Raw genomic sequence first — 25565 nt, forward strand, 5'->3', positions numbered from 1 at the left:
ATCGTGCACACACGAACTCGACCTGATGTCTCTCACGTGCTGCCGTCTTCCGCGATTCTCGCGTGACCACAGCGTGCCTCGATTCGCCATTGCACTTGAAAGATCGCGATGTCACGATCGCCACTCGACTCAGTCGACCCACGGTACAAAAAATGAAAACAAACAGAATACGATACTGGTTGAAACGAATAAGTGAAAAAAAAAAGAAGCAAAAAAGAGAAACAGAAAAATATTATGGAGCGAATTTTAAAGCGAAAAGGCCAACGACGACGGATCACGAGAAGCACGGTTCGACGAATTTGATGAAGCTCGTGTGTGAGAACGCGACCAGTCGTCGTTCGAACGTTGCTAGCTGGAAAAATAACGGTCGGATGCGCGAGAAAGGTAATTAGAAGTTGTGGCTGGAGCGGCGTCGATCAAATCGATTCGATGATTTTTGTCCTGACGCGATAGAAAGCAACGCGGTGCATATGTTCGACAGTCGAGCACGATGACGCCATGTGTTTCCAGCTGGATTACGACCAGGGAGGGTTCGATAGACGCAGCGAATTCTAGGGGCGCTATGTAGGGTGCACGAAATGTTTTGGGTCTGTGGGCTTTCGTGCGCCGAGTCGGTGGAGGGTGGCCGACACACAGCCATTCGGCTACCTTCCTCGTTCGGAATCAACTTATGCCTAGCGACGGCTTCGACACGCCTCGAATCCCATTTAACGTTCAAACGAACATTTCGCTCGTCTCGAATTTCCTACGAATTTGTATTCGTATACAACTGTTCGCGCAAGCATTCGACGACACGACGTAAAATATTTCTACGTGTACGTAAAATATTTACGTAAAATATTTCCAAATTTCGTCAGTCGATAAGACAAGGATTACGTAGGTAAAATTTAAGGGTAATCAGAGAACGTATATGATACAGGGTGTTGGACAAAATAATAATATTTGTATGTGTAATTTCTCGAAAACGGCCTAGGATTTCTAAATGTAACAAATACAAAGTAAATGTCGCGGCAACGGCGAATTGTTTTCTCCAACAATTTTCAATGATATTGGAATCTGGGGAGCGCGTGGGCCGTCAAATAACCGATACGTTTTCTCCTTTAAAAGATATTTCTACCACTTTAGCTGGCGCTTCATTATCACGCTGGGAAATTGCGTTCGAAACCAATTAATTTTGCCAAATGAAACATTTTTCCATTTTCCACAGTTTCAGAGCTATAGCCTGCCCCGATAGAAATACTCCGCATACAACGTAGCAGTAGCGGCATGAATGGTGGTTCCTGAATCACAATGTCTCACAGAGACGCATTGTATTCGAACAATATCGTACAACTAGAATAACAAGTAGAATAACGAGCGGCAGATTATCCTATTTTAGCTTGAAATATTCCTTACGAAAAGAAAAGGTCCGATTAAAAGGTCAATGCCTTTGGTTGCTCGTTTTGTTTGGCGGTCAGGTCCTTGGTCGTCCGACTGACAGCGAGCCGGTGATAAACGGTTAAATTGCAGGTAGACGAGCCAGAAGGAGAGAAGGGGATATTTTGTAGCGGGTTTCCGTGAAAGGTACGGGAATAAGCGTGGCTGCATCGAACGTCGAATGGTCGTATCGGTGGAGAATGAACAGCCAACAAGGAAATTGCGTGGATATGTCGCCGAGTGTTATAACGGTTCCCTGACTACGAAAAAGCAACGAGACGATACGCATGACTAACGTCTTCTCTACGTCTTAAGTATTCTAATTGCTATTTATTATATGCGAAAATGTTCATTTCACGAATGCTTTCGACGTGTTGAGACACGCATTCTTCAAATGTACCGTAATTTATTCGTTCTCGACCTTGTTAGGAAAAAGCAAGTAAATATATACAGGGTGGTTGGTAACTGGTGGTACAAGCGGAAAGGGGTGATTCTACGCGAAAAAAGAAGAGACAACGATCTACAGTGAGATCCGTTATAACGTACCGCACGCGTATCGAGCGAAAATTCAAAGTCGATTTTCTCGAAAACAAAGCCTCGAACGAAAAATTTTTATTCTATATTTTCGACTTCTTTTTTCGCGTAGAATCACCCCCTTTCCGCTTGTACCACCAGTTACCAACCATCTTGTATATATGTAGCTGTACATGAGTTAGAGGATAATTCAAATCATGTTGTTTTGCCTTAGAGTATTGGTATCAGTGTATCAATAGGATACACATAATGTAATAATAAATAAATACCGGGTAAAACAATGTCGCCGCTACGTGCAACTGTTAAGCAAACTCGAATTCAAATTTTCCGGCTTTCCCCCGGCCAGTATAAATAAACGAACGCGATCGTAAGAGTTTTAGTTATCAGTCAGTCGTGCGAATCAATTTGAGTTATCAACGAGTTATCAGCGATTATATTAACGATTATACACTGTCTTTAGCTAATCCGTTAGCGTCTTAACATTATCTGTATTTATTTATTATTTTAAAATATACTTGACGGTTTTCAACAACGAGTTATCTCGTTTTGTAAACAACAAACCATACAACTATCCTCTACAAACATATATATATATAAATGCAATATTAGAAAAATTATGGACTATGCAGGGCGTCGCATAAAACAGTGACTCTACGTGGAAAGATAAATAGACGTATCTCACATTTGAAGAGTGCATGTAGATTTTCGCGTCTGATTGTATATACTACATTGAATCATTATAATTACAACTGAGAACATTAACGTTGTTTACACACTTGTTTCCTTTCAACGAGTAAAAGCTATATATATATATGTCCCTCATGGAAAACTGTGACCGTCGATGTAAGTACACGGTGTGATGGCAGTGTTTTCGAACACACCGTGTATCGTGGTGGTGTTGTGAAAGTGGCGCAATACGTGCATTAGATAGTAGGCAGATGTGTATTTGGTTGACGTGTGATCGAGACTAGGATAAAAACGGAACAAAGTTTAATTACACTTTAAGACGGATCGATATCGCGCGTGTTATTCTTTCGCCGCTACCTCGCCATCCCAACCGTATTAAATATTTCACTCCGTGGCACATTTTATCTTTGCTCGTAGCGCGAAACGCGTTCTCTGGCCGTTCTGGCGCGCGTTTTACTTCCTCTCGGTTTTAACTCGTTTCGCTAAATTGCATGTGAAATTCGTTCGAGCGTTTCCCACCATCGGCCCTGTTTATTCTTCGAGTAAAGCCATTTACTCGACGTTCTTGCAATGCTGCCGCAACATCCATAGAAAACTCGAATCTACGAAATGGTGGCTCCTTCTGTCTGATTTTAGTATATTCCTTTATCCACGATTTCAACAGACTGTTCGTTGCGTTCGTTCGTCGTCAGAGGCGCACTAATTCGACGTCCAACCTTGCGATCGAGTCGAGATCCGCGATTAATCACGAAACCAACTAATTCGCTGTTACTTATCGAGCCGGTAACATAGCGCTATAGGAAAATGTTTCGATAAAACACGTATCTTCGGTGAAACGCCATGAATCATCTATTACAGTTTCACGCAGGTCTACCGTGTATTGTTAATATCGAAGCATTAATTTTCTTTTTTATGTAGCTTTTAACGTTGTTGAGGTTATTCGGTGTGTAAACAGAGAAAACACGTGGATAAATTGTAAGGTAGAAAATATATTTAAATAGAAGTGTAATAAGTAAAAATACAATTTGAGCTGGTCCAGATCCGCACGCTAGCTGTGTTACCTAATAACTGAAAACCCCGAAGCCAACGTCGCCTGTCTACTGTTTATGGCCTGACTTCGTCGCAGTCTTTTGTCTACGCGCTGTCGATGGCTTCAGTGCTTGAGAAAACTAAAAAAGACCAGATGTAGAGTTTTCTTAGAAGTGGTAACCACTTCAACAAACGTCGCATCAATCGCACCTATATGGCTATTAGCGACGACGATGCGACCAGAGAGAGCTTTACTAGTTAGATTTCGCTAAATGACGATATATTTAAAGAAAAAAACTCTCGAAACTTGATTTTTATCACAGAGATATTGGCTCGATACGACAGCCGCTCTGAGGCAAAGTTTTGCAAACAACATTTGTCGCGAAAGTAATCGTATTTAGAACAATTTAAAAGGATATGCTTGACGATAATTTCACACGCCGCAGATTAGATTTTCAGATATGCATGTGCGAGTCTGACACAACGAATTCTAAGTCTGTTCGATACAACTTGATGTCAACGATCTTGATGGCGTTTCCGGTAAATAGGTGCTCGTTAAAAAAAAAAAAAAAAACATTCTTCGTTGATGTCGACTGTATACGATGCTGTGGAGTTTTTTCTACACGCGTCCTTCCGGCTCGGGTTTCCAGGGGTTTTGCTCTGGTCGTAACGACGATGGTAGAATTCATTTACATTCCATTGGAGAATTTTTAGCCGTACAGCATATCGCTGTCGGTATCAAACAACCAATCTGAAGGAGCTTCGTTTGTACGTTGTGTACAGGTTCACGGATCAGAGTTTCGCAATGTTCTTTCTCCAGTTTCCTTTTGAGCCGATGTAATCTGTTTTTTATGCTCCTATCTATCAATAGAGGGTATACAGTTTTGATCATGTCTGTTAATGCTTTGATATCAACAGTGTATTCCTTGGCGATGGCAACTGGATTTTCTATACCAAACGTGTTTTCCAGGAAACTCTGAAATTGGTTATAGCTCAATACGAAATTGTTCTCCGCTTTGTCGAACGCTGGTTTAGCTAGTTTCAGCGTGTCGTCGATTTTTCCTATTGTCCTGTTTAACGACTGACTGCGTTTAGGTTTCTTATTAGCGTGGTCGTTGGTAAGTTTTCTACTTTTAACGGTGATACGATGCTCGGTATTACATGCTTCGCCGTTAATATTTTTCACGGCGGACAGAGAAGGTGTCCGAGATAATTCCGATAGGCATCTTTTGTAACTAGAATTCTTTAATCTCTCTTTGATACTTTTTAGAACTGTTTCTACGAGACTGTTTACGACAGTGTTCTTCGTACAAGTATCGTCGTCGTCGTTAATACAGTTATTTTTCGTGTCACTATCGATAACCTTGGTGGTTGAAGCATCGTCGTTCGATCGTATCGTATTACCGACGATAGTTTCTGTAGATTTGTCGTTGATATAGCATCGTTTGGTTACGTGGCCTTGCCTTTTGCAAAGAGAGCGAGCAACTTTCTCGATAGATAAAAAAATGCGATAGCGTATATCGTCGTGATAGATTACAAAGGATTCAGGAATTTTTGCCACGTCGCCTGCGTCGATGTAAATTTGCCTCCTGAAGCTTAGAACATGACCGAATCCAGGCTCTCGAATAATCGCTCTGAGGTAGCTGAGCTTCGACGTGGCTTTAATATCACTGTCCGTTAGGAATTTCTCGATGTACTCGTTAGGGATAGACGGTGATACGCCGGAAAAGATAATTCTTTTCGACGAAGAAATTAAAGGTCTTATGCCAACGATAGTGTCCTTGACAACGATCGTCGAGTGTTTGCAGAGAAGTTGAAGAGCGGATTGTCTACTGTCCAGATACACGCATACACGATCGTTCGATATACGAGAAACGAAACGAATAGCAGATTTGCTAGAAAGCTTCGCAATGGCACACGCGTAATCCGTTATAGATGTTCCTTCGATGCTATCGGCGATAATTGCTACTTCTTTGCTGGGGTAGACTCGGTGCATGGTTGCAGAGGCGTAGGTTAACGCAGGTGTAGATATCGGCTGAGCGATCGTTTGGTTTCGAACCTGCTGTACTCGGCAGACCTCGGGTAGCTTCTTACGAATTAGAGTCGTGTTTACGATGGTTGAGAACTTAACGTGACGCAAACGTAAAACGAACAGGAAAACAAAGATACCGACCGATAGATACGACGGCTGGTAACCAACTGAATATTAATAATCGTTGTTGAAAATTTGTTGATATCGCTTCGACGAATATCGTAGTTTGTTATGGAGGAAAATTCTTTCTATTCCAAAGTCCCTGACGATGTGTATTTACAGAGAGACATTTCAGTTGTACGCGGTGGCCAATAATGTTTCGTCTATTTGCAAAGTTATTGCACATCACGTGGCTGGCAACCTCAACGCCGACATCAATGTCAACGTCGCGCTTGATTTCTTGCTCGTGCAGCACGTGCGTATAATAACACGACCGCGATATCAACGAACCATGCATGTCACACAGCGAAAAATGGTACGCGAGAAATGCTCCTAAACGAATAGCAGATCAAAGTGCACGTGGCAACGATGCATGAAACGTGCACCGGGTTACGCTCAAGCTACGTGAGAATGGAATCTTCGGACTTAATTACCTGTTCGTCGATGTTGAAGCCTTTCCAGATAACGTTTCGCAACGGTAATATAAGCGCAGACAGAACTAGCAACAGTTAGTAGAGTTACTTGACACGTAAAATAACAATTCTCTATCTGGATTCCGTTTTTTCCAATTATCTTCGTGAAAATATACATTTGCATAAATATATCCGCTGCCTAATGATAACGCTGGCGTTGAATAACAGTCAGATACGAAAGTGTACATCGACGTTAACGTTAGACGACAGATTACGCGGTTTCATGGAACTTAGAAGTCGATACGTGTATCGTAATGTGTCTCGATGTATTGTACTACGTGTGCACGCGAATCCTTTAAGATCCAGTTTCGTCTAGGTAAAGCGACTTATTCGGCGAGATAACGAGCAGGTCTATACAAATTGGCGGAATTACGTAAATCAGCTCTCGCGATTCGCCCGATCTTAAATTAGAGGTCTTCCAAAGTAAACTACGCGAAACCTGTTCAAGTTCGTAAGATATCAAGCGCGAAACGTCGTTTATTTTCGTCGCTTAGTTTAATCATGATGAATAAGGTTCGGAATTAGGCTACTTATATCGAACTTTGAACATTTCCTTTAGAAATTTCAAAGTGTTGTACGAATAACCAACCGAATGCGTAATTCGAACTCGCTTCTCTCCAATTTTCTGCGAAACTTTATCTAACTAAAGACACAACACAAGTAAACAGTTTGTTTGTTTTTTTTTTTTTATCAAGTTTACAAAGAAGAACTAAAGTAGCTTAAAAGATATGGCTCTCGCGTGGAAGAGGGACGTTAACGGTCAAGGTGTGAAGCTTATCTCGTTGAAGATTACGCGACCGATTGATTGGCTAAATGTGCGCAGGTCATCCAGGAATATACTTCCGTCGTTCACGTTTTTATAATAACCCTTGTTCCTAACATGCGGCTACTCGATCGCCCATAGATTCCCGCTCACAGATGCTGTACGATTAAAGGGGATGCACCCTGCCTTTTGATGGCCAACTTCGTCAAGTTGGAAACCCAACGAGTTCGCGATTAAGTTCCACGATGAAACAAAATCATTCCATTGGAACTGGAAAATAGAGCAATTTTATTATTTTTCATTGTCGTCTTCTTTCGAGCCATCGAATCTCTTGCTTGCACTAAGTGTACCACGGTTTTACCACGAATTACGTGCCACTATGTATTCTCACATTAAATATCCTGCAGTTTCTATGTACATTATCGTACATACGTTGTCAGATTTATTTGGAATTTTACATTATTGCACATAGTCCTCGGTTATCGGCTTACGGCGGACTTACGGCTTTACATTTTCCGTTTAGGAATTTTACTAATATAACCGTGATACGATAGTCTCGTCACACTTGCGGAAGATACGTATAAGCAAAGAGATGTACATATGTACACCGGATGATATCTTAAGCGTGGCCGATATATAGAAGCGTGATGCGACGTCGTCGATGAAATTGAAACCCGACAACAAACAGCAAAGGTTTCGAGAAGAGTATCAAGGAGGTGGAGAAACCAGTCTCGGTTACTCCGAAGAGTTAAGAGTTCTGCACCTTTGATTAAAGCGCGTCGTAATATCGCGTAAAGAGACGTATAGAAAGCACCGTAATTAACATTAATAAAAATTGTCTACGCGGTGTTCGGGAAATTTCGAAAAGTTACGTAGATAATTATTCATTGAAAGTTTACTCTCGACACCGATTTCGACGATTTTTTAATACGTCGCAAAACTCGATTTCAAACGACTTTCACGACAGTGTTGGACTCTCTTAGCTTCCCAGATATTCGCAAAAAAAAAAGAAAAAATAAAACAAAACTGCAGGGCGTAAACTTTTAAATAATTACCGTTTTGCACGACACACGAGTAACGTATTCAGAAAAATTGTACACGATAACCGTTGAAATATTTTTGCAAGCTGTACTGTGTTAACTACACGTCTGAAATAACTTCCAACGTCAGTTCGAAGAATTAATTCGATAAGAGGAGTCAAAGTACTTGATAGTAGGTAGACGTGACGATAACCAAATGGAAGCGTGTTTAAGCCGGTCGAATAACATTTCGGATTTAGGTGTATGCAGTGTCGCTCGTCTTCAGGATTTATCCTTGTTCTTCGCTGTTGATGGTTCATTTGCATGATAAAACGGGGAACGATGTAACACTCGAGGACTTTATAAGCTAACGCAAGCTCGAATCGTCTCGATGCACCTCGATGATTGTAACTGTGGTTTAATTCTTCTTGCGGTATTTGCATATGCTCGTAATAATGTTTCTTTGCTGCTTTCTCGGCTCGTTGTTTCTTCACTGAGCGGCCAAGTAGTTTGCTCGTTCTAAGGGCCGAAGAGGCGAGATTACCTCGACCTTCCGCTCGAATCGATTCGTCTTCTATAATACGCGCGTCCCCTTCGTCGAATTCAACCGAGAATCCTGCAAGCAAAAGGGCAAATAGATTAACAATTTTTTGTTCTCTGAAACATGGTTGATCGCCTCGATTTACAAACAAAATTGGATCGATAAGGGGCCGTGCTAGTTCGCACCGGATAGAATTTAGGCGAGAACTTATGGCCAAAGAGATTAAGCGGTTTAAAAGTTTCTATTCGCTTAAACGTAGTTGATAATTATCGCGACTCGTAAACAAAAATTTGACACAGGGTTCGTCCCAGTTTCCCAGATCGAATATAAACGAGAATCTTAAAAGCAAAGAAATTAATTAGTTGGAAGGTTTTGTGCTCTTTTAAACGCGGTAATTATTCCAATTTGAAAAGAACATGGATTGAAACGGGTTCTAGATTTTCTATAAGCGAACATTCTATGAGCAAAATTTGATCGATTAATTAAATTCAGTCTGTTGAAACGTTGAAACGTTCGATACGGCAAATACACGCGTAACTCCGAAACCAAACAGAGCAGCAGTTTTGGTAACGTGAAATTAATTATCGATTTGGCTATTGAACGAAACCGGTCCAACTAATTATCGAATTTTTTTACTTCTTTATTATATCGTTCAAATTGATTGGATACACGGCCACTTGTTAGCGAGCCGAAACGAAACCGAATCGAAATAAGATCTTTGAGTTTCTCTTAATTATTCTCCGGCAAGTTTTTTTCTAGTGGTAGCACGACGCTGCAGCACTGGAGTTTCTCGGCCGGGATTCAAGTTTCTCGACGGAATGGAAATCTAATTCCGCATCCCGGCTCTTCGCTTAAGGAAGACAGCGAAAGCACATCGACGCGGCTTCTTCGAGGAATTAGAAACGAAGCGACCGGCTCGATGGAACAACTATCGATCTCTTCTGCCGTTAAATTTTATATCTAAAAAGCGAGAAGAGAGGCGGGCATGATCCGGTGACCGATGAAACGACGTTCTCGAAATACGTTCTAACGCGAGGCAAGAAGAACAAAGGCCTCTCACGGGGACGTCTTCTTCGCGGGTCTCATGGGAGAAATTGAAATTTTCCCGCATTATATTCCTAGCTTGGAATTTAATTAAATCTCCTTTAGGCGACCACGAATCGTGTTTTACCGAAATGAAAACGTAATTTAGACTTTTGTCCATGTCGAAGAGGACGAACACCGAGATATTTTCTTCTTTCAAAGCTTTCGGCTTTCTCAACGATGGTTTTGTCTTTTCCTCGAGCGATAAAACACGCGATACGAGATTTTTCGTTCCATCTGCTTGTCCGTATCTAAGCGTCCTAGAAAAATATTTTCTTTCACATTCTCGGTTCATTTTCGCGTGTAAAATAATCTCTTGTCGATCGTTCGCGCCTTAATCGAGTACACGAAAACGGTAGCAAGTTTTTAATCGCGCTATCACGCGATCGAAGGTACCCGGAATTCTCTTGGAGCAATTGATCGTAAACAAACGATAAACCACGCAATTAGAAATAAAGAAAAGCTTCGTGCCGCTATTCCAAATTGCTTGTAACATTATTGGCAAATTCAATCGGTAAAAGGAATAACGCGATTTTAGTGTTGTAAATTGTTTGGCATAATTGGAGAATAATTTGACCGTCCGTTTTCAAAATACCGTTTGCCCCAATTAGCGGAATCTGCCAACGTGAAATTCATAAAATTCAACAGAAAACGTACGTCGCTCGGAGCAACGAAAATTTCATCGAAATTGCCACCGTTGATTCCATGTGACTGTCCTTCGCTTTTCAAAGGGACAACTATTGTCCGAGCTTTCTATGGTGTTTCTTGTCTACCATTCATCCGGTCCTGCCATTACGATATCTGTATATCCTGCCTCGGGTTTCGTTTTGTCTCCGAATATCCCCAATGCAAACGTTTTCCAACGTGATATTTAACGACACAATGTCTCCACTTTTAACCCCGCACGCATTTCGCCTCTCTCTTGTCTTTCTTTTTCTTTTTATTTCGTTGCTTAACGCTTTATACCGTTCCATGGCCTTGTCGCTCAACGCGCTGCTTTTATTCACCGAGTATTCCCATCTCGAAGAAATGATTCACGCCACAACTGGGGATACGCGGTGTTAGGATCATCTGTACTTGATCTTTTAGTAAGTTTTCATCGATTTACACGAATTATTGAAAAGTGGAGCTGTGGCCGCTTCGGTCTAAAAAAAACCGATCGCTACTCGATTCTTAGAAAAAATATCCTTCGCGCTGGTAAGCTCGCGTATCTTAAAGAGATAATAACAAGCGCAAATAAGAGTAAATTTTTAGGTAAATTTTCAAGAATAATTCTTCTAACGCTATCGTTGTTACCTAGTTTGTAGTTTCCCAGTCGATTATCGTATGCCTCGAATGACCTCAATTGCTCCTGACCATACTCTGACGTTAGATAAAAACGTAAGCGCGAACTGTGACTCGCTGGATCTCGAATTCAACATTTCGTTTTCAATAGAATCTACGGGACGTCCGTTGTCAAAAGTTCCGAGATAAAGCAGCTCTGTATTTTATTACGCTGTCGTTTATTCTAAGCCGTAGGTCCTTTGAGTTCGCCGACTACGAGTTTGGAATCCTTAGAAGCTGCGACACTCTTTTTCTTTTTTTTTTTTTTTCTCTCTCCAAGTTCTTACTCGATGGACATCAGGAGATTTCACGGAACCGTAAGGTTGATTCAAAAGTTAGGAAAAGGCAGGACGCCAAGTTCGGCGTACGCTTTCAAACGAGGGAAGAAAAAACACAAGAGTAGGCGGTGCTGCGAGCTGTCGAATAACGCGTTTAGTCTCCACGAGCCTGGGAAGCTTATTACCAACCGCAATCGCCTAATCTTGGATAAGTGGAAAGAAGAAGTACTCGTGGCACTTGGAGGTTAAACGCACACTTGGTTAGGATTTTTCGCGCGACTACCAGAAACTTCTTTCTCGAAGTTTACCTTTTTCTCAGTCGGATTAACACCTTGATGACGCACGTGCACGTGCAAAGTTGAAAACTGCGTTTTGTCACGGATGACTCAATGCTGATTCAAGTTTCTTTCGAAGCGGACTCTTCTTTTGAGAATGAACGCCATAGCACGCGCATGACTCACTTAAGTTTATGATCAAAGTATACATTTTAATTAGGTCTAATTTTTCAAACGGAATACGTAGCTCCGTTACTAACGAGATTCTATATGGCAAAATGAATCTCGGTAGTTCCAGGAAAATTAGAATAATTTAATCTTCTTTCTGTAATAATTCTTTTGAGTTGTATCGTACCGGTACGTTAGTCTCGTAACAGTTACGATTCAATGTTTCGTTACTTTTCGTATTAGCTTCCTGCGATCCTACGTCGAACCGAATTCGACACTCCGTTTCGTTCGACTCTCCTCATTTTTTACGCCTAAAGGACAGGTTTTGCTGGCGTTACGCGTTAACCGGTTTAACTGAGTTCGTATACACGTCGATCGAAAACTTTATTTCGATGTGGTTGACACGTATACTCGTCGTGTGAAATAAAAAATTGTCATTTACTATAGAAGCTGAAAATTTTAGTAAAAAGTAACATGCATGGCATTTATTTATGGTACGTTCCTTTTATACTTGCAGTAAATCTATTATGTGTTTAAAAAAAAAAAGTTGGATTATTTGATTATTCTCTTTGGTATATCGTATCGTGGTATCGTACAACGTATCGCTTTTTCTGAATTGAATCGATTATTTTCCCCAATGTATCCCCATTTTACCGCGTATATTGCCTATTCCCCGAATTGTTTCCCGTACTTTACCGCGCATTGTTTCGACGTTTCGTCTACTTCACTGTATTATTTTTTGGCAATTTTAAAATGTTTAATAACGATACCTGCTTCAGCGACGAATCGTTAATTTTTTATTCAATAAAAAATGTAATTTTTCCTCTTTTTGCTTTGCTTTTTTCGTAAAATTTATAATTACCATCATTTGCCCTGCGTTCCACTTGTACTCATAAACGTCGTTGCTTGATTTCAATTATGCACCCCGTAAAAGACTTCTCAAACTAAACTTCCCAGTTAACAGGTTAAAGATATTCGTAGAACTAACGCGTTCGCTGCGATATTTTTCATCTAAGGGCTGTATTTAGACACTTGTGCCTAATTTGTTTTTTGTTTTTCTCTCGTTGTTCGATTCGCAAGGTAAACAGAAACCGTGTTTTCCAGTGATGTCTCGGAAAGATTAAAGGTTCCGGCTGTAGCTTAGCGACAGAGTCGCACGTAACGGGACGCAGCGTGTTTGAATTCTGTGAAAAATGGGTTAACGTAGCCGCGGGCGTTGGAGGTTCGCTTGAAAGAAGACTCGGAGTAAAGCGAGAACGTTTGGTCCGCTGGCAAAGCTTCTTCGTTTTACACGATATCATCGCGCATTAGTTCGGCCGTGAAAAAGTAGTATCGTCCATTGCATATCGCGTGCGGCACGTGAGACGTCACAGCGGCTGACCGGCTAACATGCGAGAGCTTAGATTTCTGCGAACATTCGCAACTTCTTTCCATCTTCTACGAATTGTCCAACAAAGTTCGCGTCGCGTTACGTCCACGTGCTTCGCAATTTTTTGTCTTGCGAACGTTTCGTGAACACGATAAGAAGTGGCTAAAATGTCTTTACTTACACAAAGTGAACTGAAAAGAAAATTTTGATCTCGAAGATCAGCCACATCTTTCCGGATGTCTGCTGGAAATCGAGCAATATTTTCACGCGAATCAAATAGAAATCAAAGAAATTTACATAATCACGGCGTAATTTCTCTGCTAAAATAACAGGGAAATAGTGGAAGAGGACGTATGATAACATCGTTTCTTCGTAGATCCAATCCAACCACAAGTATCGAAGCACCTGTTCGTTAAAGAAACTCAAACAAATTTTACTTTAGCCGATATCGTACGTTATAAGGCGCGTAAGATACGCGTGAAATGAGAAATAAATAGAAAATAAATGTAGTAAAACGCATTCGATTTGAGTGTCCCAGGACACGTGTCCTGATACTTACGATCGGCAGTGTACGTTTCCTTCGATCGCAATCTTTTACGCAATCGCATTCTCAAACTGTCGCGAGAAAACACAAAGGAAACCCGTTCTTGGCAAATTGCGGTTATCGGCGAATACTAGGAGGAAAAAACTCGTTAATGAAAATTAACATTAATCGCACGGCTGATTCTATATCGATGCATCACCTGTTACGTGGCAACAGGTGGTCTTTTGTCGAAATGAAAAAAAAGGGTACAGTTTTTTAACGCTTTTTCATTCGGTCGTGAAACGCAGCCCACGAAATTTAGGACGCTCCTTTCTGCCTTCGAAATTTTCACGACTGTCACTCGTCGCAATTCCAGTTCGTTGGATTTGTTCGAACGTCTGGACGCTCGGGTTTCTAAAAAAACTGTCCTTCGAAAAGGAGCTCGTACGCGAGTTTCGAACGAACGTGAAACGATTGTGGGAAAATCTCGCATTTGTATATCTTCTCTTTTGATCTGCTCGTCGCAAGCTACACAATGTATATCTTCTTGCGTAACACGATTTTCGTAGATTTCGAGGCGACCTTGCGGACGCGTATCGAGATCTCCCTCGCGCAGAAATTCTCCAGTGAAACGACACGCAACATCCAGTAACGGGACAAAAGCACAGAAGCGATTCGACTGAATTTTACTTAACGAGACGTGTAACGTCCATTGTTTTCTGTAGATTATCGCCTCGATTACCTTCGTATCATTTTCGTGGCAAGAGGCTGATTTCCATTTACAAAAGCGTCGTACGTACCGTTCGACTTCAAACGATCTGCTCATGCCTCGTTCACTTAAAATAACTTTATAGCAAAAAGCGGTAATAGTCTAGTGATGCCATGTATTTATATCTCCTTCTTTTCTCTCTTTCTTTCTTTTTTTTTTTTTACGTTCAATGCGGCACACAAAATCGAAGGGAGAGCCTGGTGTCTGAAGTCGATCTTTTCATAACGCGCGTCCATTTATCCAGTCGCCAGCAGCAAAAAGTAGGAAATCCCGATGACGAGTTTCACGTGTTTCACGCTGACTGTGTTCAATTTATATAACGTAATTGTCGAAACACAGATTTCGCCGTGTTTCGCATGCAACTACCAAAACTCGTTTACACGAGTTTAGTGTTTCATAAATATGGAACATCGTCTTTAGAAAATGATGCTATCGCGAATTGATTTTCTTCGTTCGCAACTATCGTTCTTAGTACGATCGAGACACTGAAATTACACTGCCACAAATCCGCTAGAAAGAATAGAAACGATATCAACTGGCAATCGCGTCGGAGATTCGTATCTAACTCGTTACGTCGTTTTTTTCCTACGAGTCGTTTCGAAACGCGAGGCGAATTTTCGATCTACGAAAAGTTGTTTGACGAGTCGGCAGATCCGCGGCGATATAATGGCCACGTTTTATGAGAGTAACGTGCCGGCCAATAGCCAGCCGTGCTACAGAAATACGTCTATTTGCGTGCTTGGTCACGCGAGAATTTGCGCGCTACGCAAAATGCAAAACGGCGCCTAACTGCGTCGCGAACGCTGCCGGCCGAATTCGAGCAGAGACAGAGCTCCGAATCACTGGTACTTTGCGTGGAATCGTCTGGACGATAGTCAAGTAGCGTATCGTTAATTTCCCCGTGGAGAAGCAACGAATTTCAAAGGCATTTTCCTTCGGAAGATGCCATTAAGTACAGTTGCTATGCAAATGACAAGGCCTTTTCCTTTTTCTTCCTTACCTTGTCTCTCTTTTACTTCGCGACGACGTAGGAAAATGAATTTCGCTAAATAGAAAGGACGGCTGAGCGGAAGTTATTGCTTACCCGGGACGTGCAACGATTTAAGCAAGCCGTCTACGATATCGGAAATGAAATCAGCCGGTCAGTCGGTTGACGTTGTAGACGTTTCAAGCATAATGAAAATTCTATTTTGCCTGTTAACGCGCATCGATATTTGGACGCTTCGAGATCGTTGCGAATATATAAAATGTACAGTTGTTCACGGCAGTGCTCGTACGCCTGCCATAGGAAGGTTTTATGAATATATTACGCGTATTACGTGGAACGTTTTAAAATTTTATTGTTGAGACCAATCTCGCAATATATAGAGAAGTTACGAGACATTTACTGCGAATATACGTGTATCTAGTAAAAAAAGAAAAGAAAAAAAAGAATAGTATATAGCACGAATAGTCGTCATGAACATTACCTGGATATCGAGACTTATTAAATCTAATTGATAATTGTGGATAATTGTGAATAATAATGAGATTCTAGCCGCGTTTGCAAAAAGTTTATAAAAAGTTCACATAGTATGAACCGTGTATTACGCATAAATATAGAACTCGAGCGACGCAGAATAGACATATTGCCTGTTCCAAATGAAACATTGCAAAGCAATTCGACGTAGATTATATGAAAAAGCAAGGAACGAAATTAACAGTAGATAAACGTTGCTCTACCACGACGTTGAAAATATAGGAAAGATATCAATCTTTTGATCGAATTGCAGCAGGTGCCTAAAGACATACTTCAGCACGCTAACGTATATCGAAGTTTCGCTGTATCTCAGCTTGGCAAAATTGGACAGGTTTTCGAGTTGTAGTTAACACGAGCGTGGAACAAAGTTGCGTACGGAAGAAAGCGACGAGCAGAGGGTAGCTCGCGATCCACGCAAACCCACAGAGAGGGATGATTTGCGTGCTCGGTCACGTGAGAAGTAACGCGTAGCACGGAATAAAGCTCTGTACAATGTAGACATGGTAGAATCGCGCAATCGATAGATAACTCGTAGTCTGGGCTGGGCTCTAGTTTGGTCGGGAGACGTTGAAGGCAGAATAATAGCTATTCGTCACGAAGCGGTGCAAGCCTCCGAGAGAAACGGCAGCTCGGATTAATCTTATGCAAAACATCGGAAAGAGAGAATCTATCGAATCGTGCAATTTCCACCGCGTTTTCCTTTTTTCCCAGTTTTGTCCTGTGGCTTCGTTACCGTTTATCTGACCACCGAGTCGATCGTCGCGAGTTACGGATTTCACCGATCCATTGATTCTAATCCTTGGAGATCCTGTATCGAGCTGGAACCCGCGTTATTTCGCTCAATTTTTTTACAATTCTCCACTTGCGAGATACGTTGCGCCGTGTTACGCATCGACGCGTTAGCACGTTGACTGCCGCGCGTGTTTTCAATGAAATCCATCCTTCAGGGATTTGTGGTATAGATTATTCTGACCAAATGATTTCTTATGCCACTGTAGAGCACGGTTGGTCGTGAGGTTTAAATGACGAGATAACTCGCTGTTGAAATCATCAAATGTATTTAAAAATATTTAATAAATTCGCTAAATAACAGATTTAGTAGATTCGCTAAAGATTGTGTATAGATCGCTAATTAGATCGCTCGAGACCGAGACTGGAAAACTGTTCGCCTTACGATCGCGTTTATTTATTTACTGGTCACGGGAGTAGCGGAAAGTTTAAATTCCTCTTTGTTTGACAGAGTTTATTTATTATTACGTTACGTATGTCCTAACGGTGTTGATACTCCGAGGCAAAACAACAACATGATTCGAATTGTCCTCTAGCGTATGTGCAGCTACATCGCCACAATTAGAAAAGGAATCAAATAGTATCGAAAACTTGGCATTCAACTCCTTCTGGGAATTTCTGTTGTACACGCTTTGACGGTTTACAAAATTGCAACAAGGAAGGATGTAACTATTAGAAGATTTAGAGAATTATTAGCTGCAAAATTATTAGGGTTGTCTGAAAATACAGAAAATCCTTGTCTTCGACGGAGTCGGCATAATATCATTGTTCGGAAAAATGATTCCGGAAGAAGCATTAGACGCGCATGTAAACTATGTTATGCGGATAAAGACGTCGAACGGACCGACCAAACACACGAGCGAATTTAAAGAAAACAACAACTTTTTGTCCAAATTGTCCCGACCAACCTCAGCTTTGTATAGAATGCTTCAAAGTTTTACGTTCTAAGTAATTTTCTTAATAAACCATTTTCGTATTACTTTTATAACTTTCTGTGCAATATCTTTTCAAACAATTACGACAATCCTTCGCAAGTAGTCGAATAAGCGTCACCCGAATACGAGTGACACGGCCCGATCAGAAACTTTTCTGTCGGCCGAATATGAGTGACGTGACAATCAACGTGTTAGGAACACGTGGATGTATTGGGTTGGCAACTAAGTGATTGCGGATTTTGTCAGTACCACCTAATGACAAAATCCGCAATCACTTAGTTGCCAAATCAATAGTCACGATATCGGCTACAGAGACGTACAGATGCATTGAAATTTTAAACAGCTTGTTGTGGAAATAGGCGGAACTCGATTTGTCTAAAAACTGGACCCTCTGACGTAGTTGCGTTATTCTTGACCTGCCGACTACATTTCTGTCGGGAATTTAAGCTCTCGATGTATAATAAAACCGAGCAATACGAATGACGATTGTTATCCCTTCGTTTTCTTCTTCAGCCTCTTTCAAATTGACAATTTAGAGAAGCTTTCCTTCGTCGGAACGTCGTTTGATTGGCCCCGAATCGATAGGATATTGGTAAATATTTTTCTCCTTTTAGAAGACGAAATGTTTTACGACTGTTGCAATACGAAATTGCGAAGGTAGGAAAAAGGAGCCGTTATATGTACTTTTCGAATAAAAGACCAACTTTCCGAGCGAGAGAATCGATCTCGTTCGGCTGGTATCGAGATTTCGTCCCCGTAGACGTCCTTTACGTTCCACGAGCGACACAAAACACATCGTACACACGATGAGTACGACATTGCGTCATTTCGTTTCCTTCGGAGAGGAAAAACGACATATAATTTTATATGATCGCATTTAGACCACGAATTGTTTCCCGCCGAGATACCAGGCAGTAGCACGAACAGCTTAATCATAGTTTCTTCGTCGGTTCGATGCATATTCAATTACCTGAGTCATCGAACTGTTTTTGCAGAGCCGCGTTTCGTATACTCCACATTTTGCAACACATATTTTTAATCATCGCTAGACTTGCCGACAAAAATTAATCGTTGTGTATAGGATAGCGAGCGAGCGTAGAGGCAGGGAAGCTTCTTTTACATCAGTTTCAACGTACTTTTCTCATTAAACTGTAATCCATAAGAATCAACAGGATCCGTAATTGTAGCGCGAAATAAAAATTCCAATGTCATTCTATATCCGTAGGTAAATTCAAGAAGGAATGTATTTCTTGAATCTTACAGACATATAACGGAAACGAAACTCTTCGATTAGTTGAATTTACGAACGAGCATTTTCCCCTGTACACATCCGTCGCCGTATGTACACGCAATAAATAAATATTTATGTTGCTCGTCGGCCGCCACTGGAGAACAAAGGAGGCAAGAGGGAAATGGTGAATATAGAAGGGGTGAGAGGAAAACAGAGTGTACGAAGAGAAAGGGAAAGGAACAGGAAGGACGGGATAAAGGTAAAAGCGTGGGCGGAAGCGTAGAAGGTGGAAAGGAAGGAAGCAGAAACAGAGGGGAAGGGAAAGGGGACGAGAAAGACGGAAAACAAACGACGAGAGGGCGGGAAAGCGGGAGGCGAAAGAGAAGAGGACGAACTAAAGAAGAAAGGAAATAAAGGGACGAGAAACGAAAGGTGGGGAAGGAAGGGAAGCCCCATTATCTACTACGCGTGGCTGGAAAGTTGGCTAGCAGGATGACACGCGGGGCTAAGAGACGTATTTTGCTGGCTCTTCGTTCGACTTGTAAATGTGAACATTTCGCTCTCTAACGAAAATATGTGTGCCTTATTTTTGAGACTGTGTCAGGAAAGCTGCTGCTATTACGCTATAAAGCGATCCGACCTGAAATCCTAGCCAACTTTCCAGCCACGAATGGTATACGTGCGTACGTACTTGTTGGGAACGATGTATGGTTGTTCTCGATATTATACTTGGCTATAGACAAGGCAGGGAAATGTTTCGAGATCGATGGAAACTCCATAGATTGATTCTAACAATAATATTTAATCGATGAACGCTTGGACGAATCGTGCAATTTGAGTTTACCATTGCAGTAGCGCTGGTCGTTAAACAAACTATTTCAACTTCGTACGATGCATATCCGTGGATTATGTAAGAAAATAAGACGCAGTTACTTTCGATCGTTAGTTTGCTATTAATTCGTACGCGTTAATTCGCGTACTTATCGTTGGTAAGCTTTAGGCATCGGTTAATACGAAGCGAACTAGTGCTCACGTACTCGTTGCGTATGCGTCACGTCGTACATCTGAGAAAAAGTCTCGATGGGACGATGTTTGGAAATTCACGAGGTAGCCAAAGTCGAGATAAAATTCATGAATTCTGATCTTCGGCTCGATACATCGACGTACGAGCGACAGTGCTAGCGGAGCGCCGTAAAAAAAATGTTACGGCTTCGACCGACAACTTGACGATATTCTGTGGAACGGCGATATCCATTTCGCTAGTGTTGGCAAAAATAACGATGGGAAAGGAATTTTTCGCTGTCCAAAGTGGCCGAGAACCGGCTGTCAGCGTAGACGACGGAATACGATGAAAAAGAATCGCGATAACAAAGAGGCGCGGGTCAATCTGCATGCCCGGGGCAACAGTTTTCATCGGTGGGAAGCAATTAGAAAAGTCCTCGAATAAATCCGAGCTTTTAAAACGCGTCTCGTTCGCGGTCGTGTTTCCTCGTCGTGAAAAAAACGATGGAAATGGCCGTGGATGGGGCCAAAGAGACGATCTCGGGCAATCGGACAGCTTGGACTTTAGTATCGGAAGACAACGAACAGAAAGAAACGCGCCTCGTTGTGTTTAACCCTCTTTAGACTCGAACTCTCGAAATACTATCGTTGCGTATACCGTCGCTCTAATTGCATGTCATTTCAACTGGAAAGGAATTTGCAAGCTTAAAACTCTAAAACCCACGATATTTCGTAATGAATACATTTTGCCGATACGTTTTTATCAACTTGGAAGCTATCAAGAAACAATTTGTCAAGCAGTAAACTGCTCTGTTTCGATAATCCATCCTCGCTCATATATTTGAAAATACACTCTCTATAAAACAAGAAGAAAATAGATGCGATTTATTATATCCTTTCTGAAATAATATCGATATCGATACCAAGTACCGCAAATCGGATGCTTTTCGCTATATTTGTCTTCCTATGGTTCCTTTCGTAAATTTGTTATTCCGTTCGAATCGGTTCAGGTAAATGTGACGAGTAGGTAGGTGTCCTGATACTTACGGGTATACACGCAGCAATGCGAATACCTTTGTTCGCGTGTTTCGTCAAACCACCTGAAGTCTGTCTACCTATTCAGTTTGCGCTAAATCAGCAAAAGAATCGCGTTTTAGTCGCGGTACCACTTGACTCGAGGTGTTGGTAATCAACGACGAAGCGAATCGCGTGACACAGCTAACTCGAGATTACTTTAACCGCGTTGAACGTACGAACTAGTCGAACGTTTGAGAGGGCTGCTTTCTCGCGAACGAGTGGAAACGATTCGATTGTAGTTGTTTTGAATTGCAGATGGTAGTGGTACAGCAGGCGCTGGAATTCGGTTGGTAGTGGCGCGTCCCGACTGTGGAGACCACCTGGTGAGAGGAGCAAGAGAAAACCCGGGATAGCCGGGTGAAGCGAGAAAGAAAAGGAGGCGGAGGTGGTGGCGGAGGAGGAGGATAGTGGAACAACTTTGCGGAGGGGACTGACAGTGACCAAACGGAAGAAAGTAGGCAGCGGGAAGGGGAAGGGAAAAGGAGAAGAAAAAGATAGAAGGCTCGGTCTCGTGGAAGGACATCGTCCACGGATCTTCCGGTAATTCAGGATATCGAAACTTGAAGCTGCGAAGGTCGCTGATGTCCGCTACGAGCCCTGCCCCTACCCCTGCCAGCTCAGCGTCATCCTCAGCTCAGAGCGGAGGAAGAAGGTCTTCGCTGCCATCGACGCGGAGGAAAATCCCGTCGCTCGTTAGCCTAGGCCTTGATCGAAGAAGAAGGGAGATCTTTTACCAGTGTTTCGACGACCACCACGCGTTCTTTCGACCGAAACTTCAGTATCGCTGCTGCTGTATCGCCGATCAGCACGACCACCCCTCTGAATGTCTTCGCACATCCAAAAGTCGTGCGTGGTGAGGACACAGGTCCATTTTCGGTCCTTCTTTCGCAGAAAAAAGAGAGAACGAAAGAGAGAGAAAGAGGGTTCGTCTCACGACAAACCAGCCTACACTGTCCTAGCTTCGTTTTCTTTTCATTTTCATCAATGGTTCGTACCATCTCTCGAACCTTTGTCTTTCGTATCGTTTACTCGACCTCTATTCGTATTAACACTAGAACTACCGATAGTTAACACGGAGCTATTTCTATCAAAACCAGTAAAAATGACTGGTCTTTAAAAAATACGTGATAATAGAATATTTTTATATTTATTGATTTATTACTTTCTTACAAAAGCAATTGCATGTTATGTAGTACATTTTTGGTATTATTAATCCATCTGCGACCATCATCCCTAAACGAGGGTTGGGTACATTTATAAAAAAAAAAAAAAAATGTAGAACCAGTCATTTTGACTGGTGTGGTATTTCTGGTGTTAGCATTTAGCGATCGATCCGGAATTTTCTTGATATCCGATATCATCATATCGAATGATACGCGGTAAAAATTTGAAAAACGCATGGCAAGTTGTACAAAACGAGGAAACTGGTTCGATGAACAGGTTGCAGGATCCCTTTACACTTTGATAACTACCAGTCATTTTCACTGGTATTGGTACAAGTAGCCTTGATACATAATTATTTTAAGTTTGAATACATAAAAAACAAAATAAAATTCATTACGTTATTCTTTTATCGTTATCGTTGCGAAAGTCATTGCATCAAAGCGGGAAAAAAATATAACGTGAAGTAGGAATTTTAAAATAAAATTGTAAAACCAGTCGATTTGACTGGTGTGGTAGTTCTAATGTTAAACTCTATCGCGTTGATCAATTACCGTGCAACAACGTTGATCTCGTGAGAACGATGTAACACGCGTAGTTAGGATAGTTGGCGTAGATTAGGAACGGAATGTATCTATCAAACGTTCGATCGAATAGCCGCTTGTCCGACCAGATTTATCAAAGCACGGGCAATTAGACTGGATCTGCTGTTCGTTTAATTTTAAAGGCGCTTACGCTCTCGTTGCGCTATACCCGTAGTTGACCTCTTATACCTAGGTTTTCCAGAGCTGTGGATTTACCGGAAGTACCTAAGTCTCGAGTTCAATGTCCAACGACGTGTAAAGTGGTAGAAGAGCGTAAAATGTACGACAATAATATTTGATAGCGATATCCTTTGTGTTTTACCAAAGTTTTACGATTTCGAAACACTTGCATTACGTCGATGTATCTTTTTAAACGCGATAGAAACAATTGCCACGACTTTTCCTTGTTATTCAACGTGTTTCGTTCGTCGAATAATCGATGAAATAAGAAGAAGCGAGAAAACGGTGGCAAGGACTCGAATAAACAGTCGAATCGAGAAACGCGGCGACGAAGCTGCATGTTCGCTGGAATTCGATTTGATACGAGGAGGAAGTTGATAGAATTTCGCGAAAGCCTGACGGGCTATATAAAATCACGTTATTGAAAAGCTGCGATGTAAAAGTTAATATCGGAAATACTTCGCCTGCTACTATATCCGAGCCTCGTTTTTCGTTCTGCCAGTTTCCGTTACAGGGTCACGACTATACGTTGTTACACCGTAAGACAGAAACTAGAAAACTGCAACGATCGAAACAGTAGGAATTAATCGACCTTCGATTCCTTTTCCACTTTGTGAACAGAGAAAAGCTACAGTTTCCCTTTTCAATCGCGCATTAGAACCCATTAAGGACCGAAGTAACAGCGAAGCAATACGTGAACGTAATATGATTGCGATATGTAGAGTAATTCGAAATATCTTTTGTATCGAGGTATAAAAAAACGTACTGATATAGTTACGTACCTTATTGGAAAACATTACGCGAATCAGAAACGCAGGAGTGATTTTCAAGATTTATAAAAAGTACGTACAAGTGGCTTAATTCTTTTTTTACATTTCGCGTAAAATCGTAAGAGACGTAGATGGAAAATGAAACAGCGACGAAAGAAACGTTCAACGTATCCTTGGACTTTGCTTTCACGATCACAGTGCTAAAAGGTAAAATCCGGTAATACGAAATAACTGAAGAAGGAATTGTAAATGAAATGTATGTTACGTTAACGCTGAGATTTGTCCTTAATGGGTAAAAAGGAGGATTGAGAGAAGAGAGCAAGATTTTCGCAACAGATACGCGCGATCTTACGAAACGAACGAATTTTCCAATTTGCCTGGGGAAACGCGAGTAGGAAAATTTTATCGGTGAGAGGTGTAAAATTGGGGGTGAGTTACCGTAGAACGAGAACTGGAATAAGTAAAGAAACGAATCGGGGATGAAACGAGGGGTATCTGCATCGCGGAGTTGCTCGTGAACGGGGCACAGAAGTTGCAAATGGGGAAAGTTACGCGAAAGTAAGATCAGGAAGTTGCCCGTAAGAACCGATGGTTGAGCTCGCAAGGTATGCCTTCGAAATTAACTCCTTTCCAATTGGAAGTTTTCCTCCCGGGTTCGAGGAATTTTTCCAGCGACTTCTTTTATCTGCGAAAATTCTGTCGGTTGTTTGCTTGATACCGTTAATGCTTTTCCTTTTTATCAACGCTTTTCCTCCTTTTCCCGTTTGCTTTTAGAATGTAATTGATTTTGCAAAGAAATAAAAACATCTCTAGCCAAGGTCGCTTGAAAAGTTACCTTGTATTTTAGCGTTGCAGATTTAAATACCGAATTAAATGGCTGAACAGTTGACGCTTTATTTGAATCAGGTAATTTTTGTTCTTATTATGCTTTCTCTTTCTTATTATTTTCTTATTATCTTTTTTTATGATAATGCTTCGCGGCAACCATAGGATACGTAGTTAAGGAATAATCTGTGAGAAAGTAAAAACTGTGCACATTTTCTACCAGTATCTTGTAAGCGTTTCCATGAAATAGTAAATTTTCATTCAAACGGAGATTCGATCTTCTACACTGTCGAGTCTCCGATATTTATTGCGCATTGAAATCATCCGTTCGACCTATATACAAAAATCGTTTCTCATGCATCTACGAAAATACTTTTTTTCATTCGTTTGTTAACGAACAAAATTGAATTGTAACGAACGCGCTCGTAACTGAACGCGTCAATTTTTCCTGCTTTCTTTTCCTCCGTTAGAACTATGGATCGCCCTTTAACGCGCAACTCATTTCGCCTTCAATTTCTTAAATCGCTTTTGTATTTGATTTCGTTCGGTAGCATTATTAGTCGTGTAGGCACGAGCGTTGGTTCGGCACTTCGCGATCGTTGGCCTCTGGATCAATCAAAAAGAGGATTTCATCGGCCAGTTTTCAGATACAGCGGGAAATTCATTCCGGTTGCCCAATATTTGCGGTTTAATAGGAGGATATCGTTTCCGTCTTGTTTTCGCACGTGGTTCTCGGCCACTGGTCTTGCTACCTGCTGAAAACTACAACCCTGCCGCTTTTCCAGCGATTAAATACCTTCCTCGGTAATTAATAATTATACGCTGGATTATCAGTCGGCCTTTCTTCAACGTCCTATGCTTAAACTTTTAGAATCGTAACGGAAATCTAACAAATGTGAAGTTATTTAACGCATTGGTTTTGCATCGGTTCGATCGTTTAAGGAACGCTGACGCAACTGTTGAATTCTACATCTTTTCGTCATTTTAGTATCTCGGTATTTCTCGGCGAGATAACTTTGACAGACAAATAGAACAGTGGACAAAACGTGTT

The 25565-nt window shown here is 41.4% G+C and overlaps 1 protein-coding gene across 7 annotated transcripts in view; it reads left to right on the plus strand.

Annotated features, from left to right (window-relative positions):
- The window catches only part of LOC117208322, a 56697-nt gene that overhangs the window by 15926 nt on the left and 15206 nt on the right, over positions 1–25565 (plus strand). For 2 of the 7 annotated variants that reach the window (XM_033449400.1, XM_033449403.1), the window contains exon 2: positions 21250–21847. The exons of 2 other annotated variants lie outside the window; for them this stretch is intronic. In XM_033449400.1, coding sequence (XP_033305291.1) covers positions 21818–21847 — 30 coding nt within the window. In that variant the 5' untranslated portion in view covers positions 21250–21817. Of the gene's footprint in view, positions 1–21249; positions 21860–21962; positions 21982–24547; positions 24596–25565 lie in introns of those variants that run through there. 3 more of the 7 variants (XM_033449397.1, XM_033449402.1, XM_033449399.1) reach the window with 3 other exon arrangements.

This window comes from Bombus bifarius, unplaced genomic scaffold (assembly GCF_011952205.1).
Source record: "Bombus bifarius isolate JDL3187 unplaced genomic scaffold, Bbif_JDL3187 scf7180000008062, whole genome shotgun sequence".
NCBI classification, from domain to species: domain Eukaryota; kingdom Metazoa; phylum Arthropoda; class Insecta; order Hymenoptera; family Apidae; genus Bombus; species Bombus bifarius.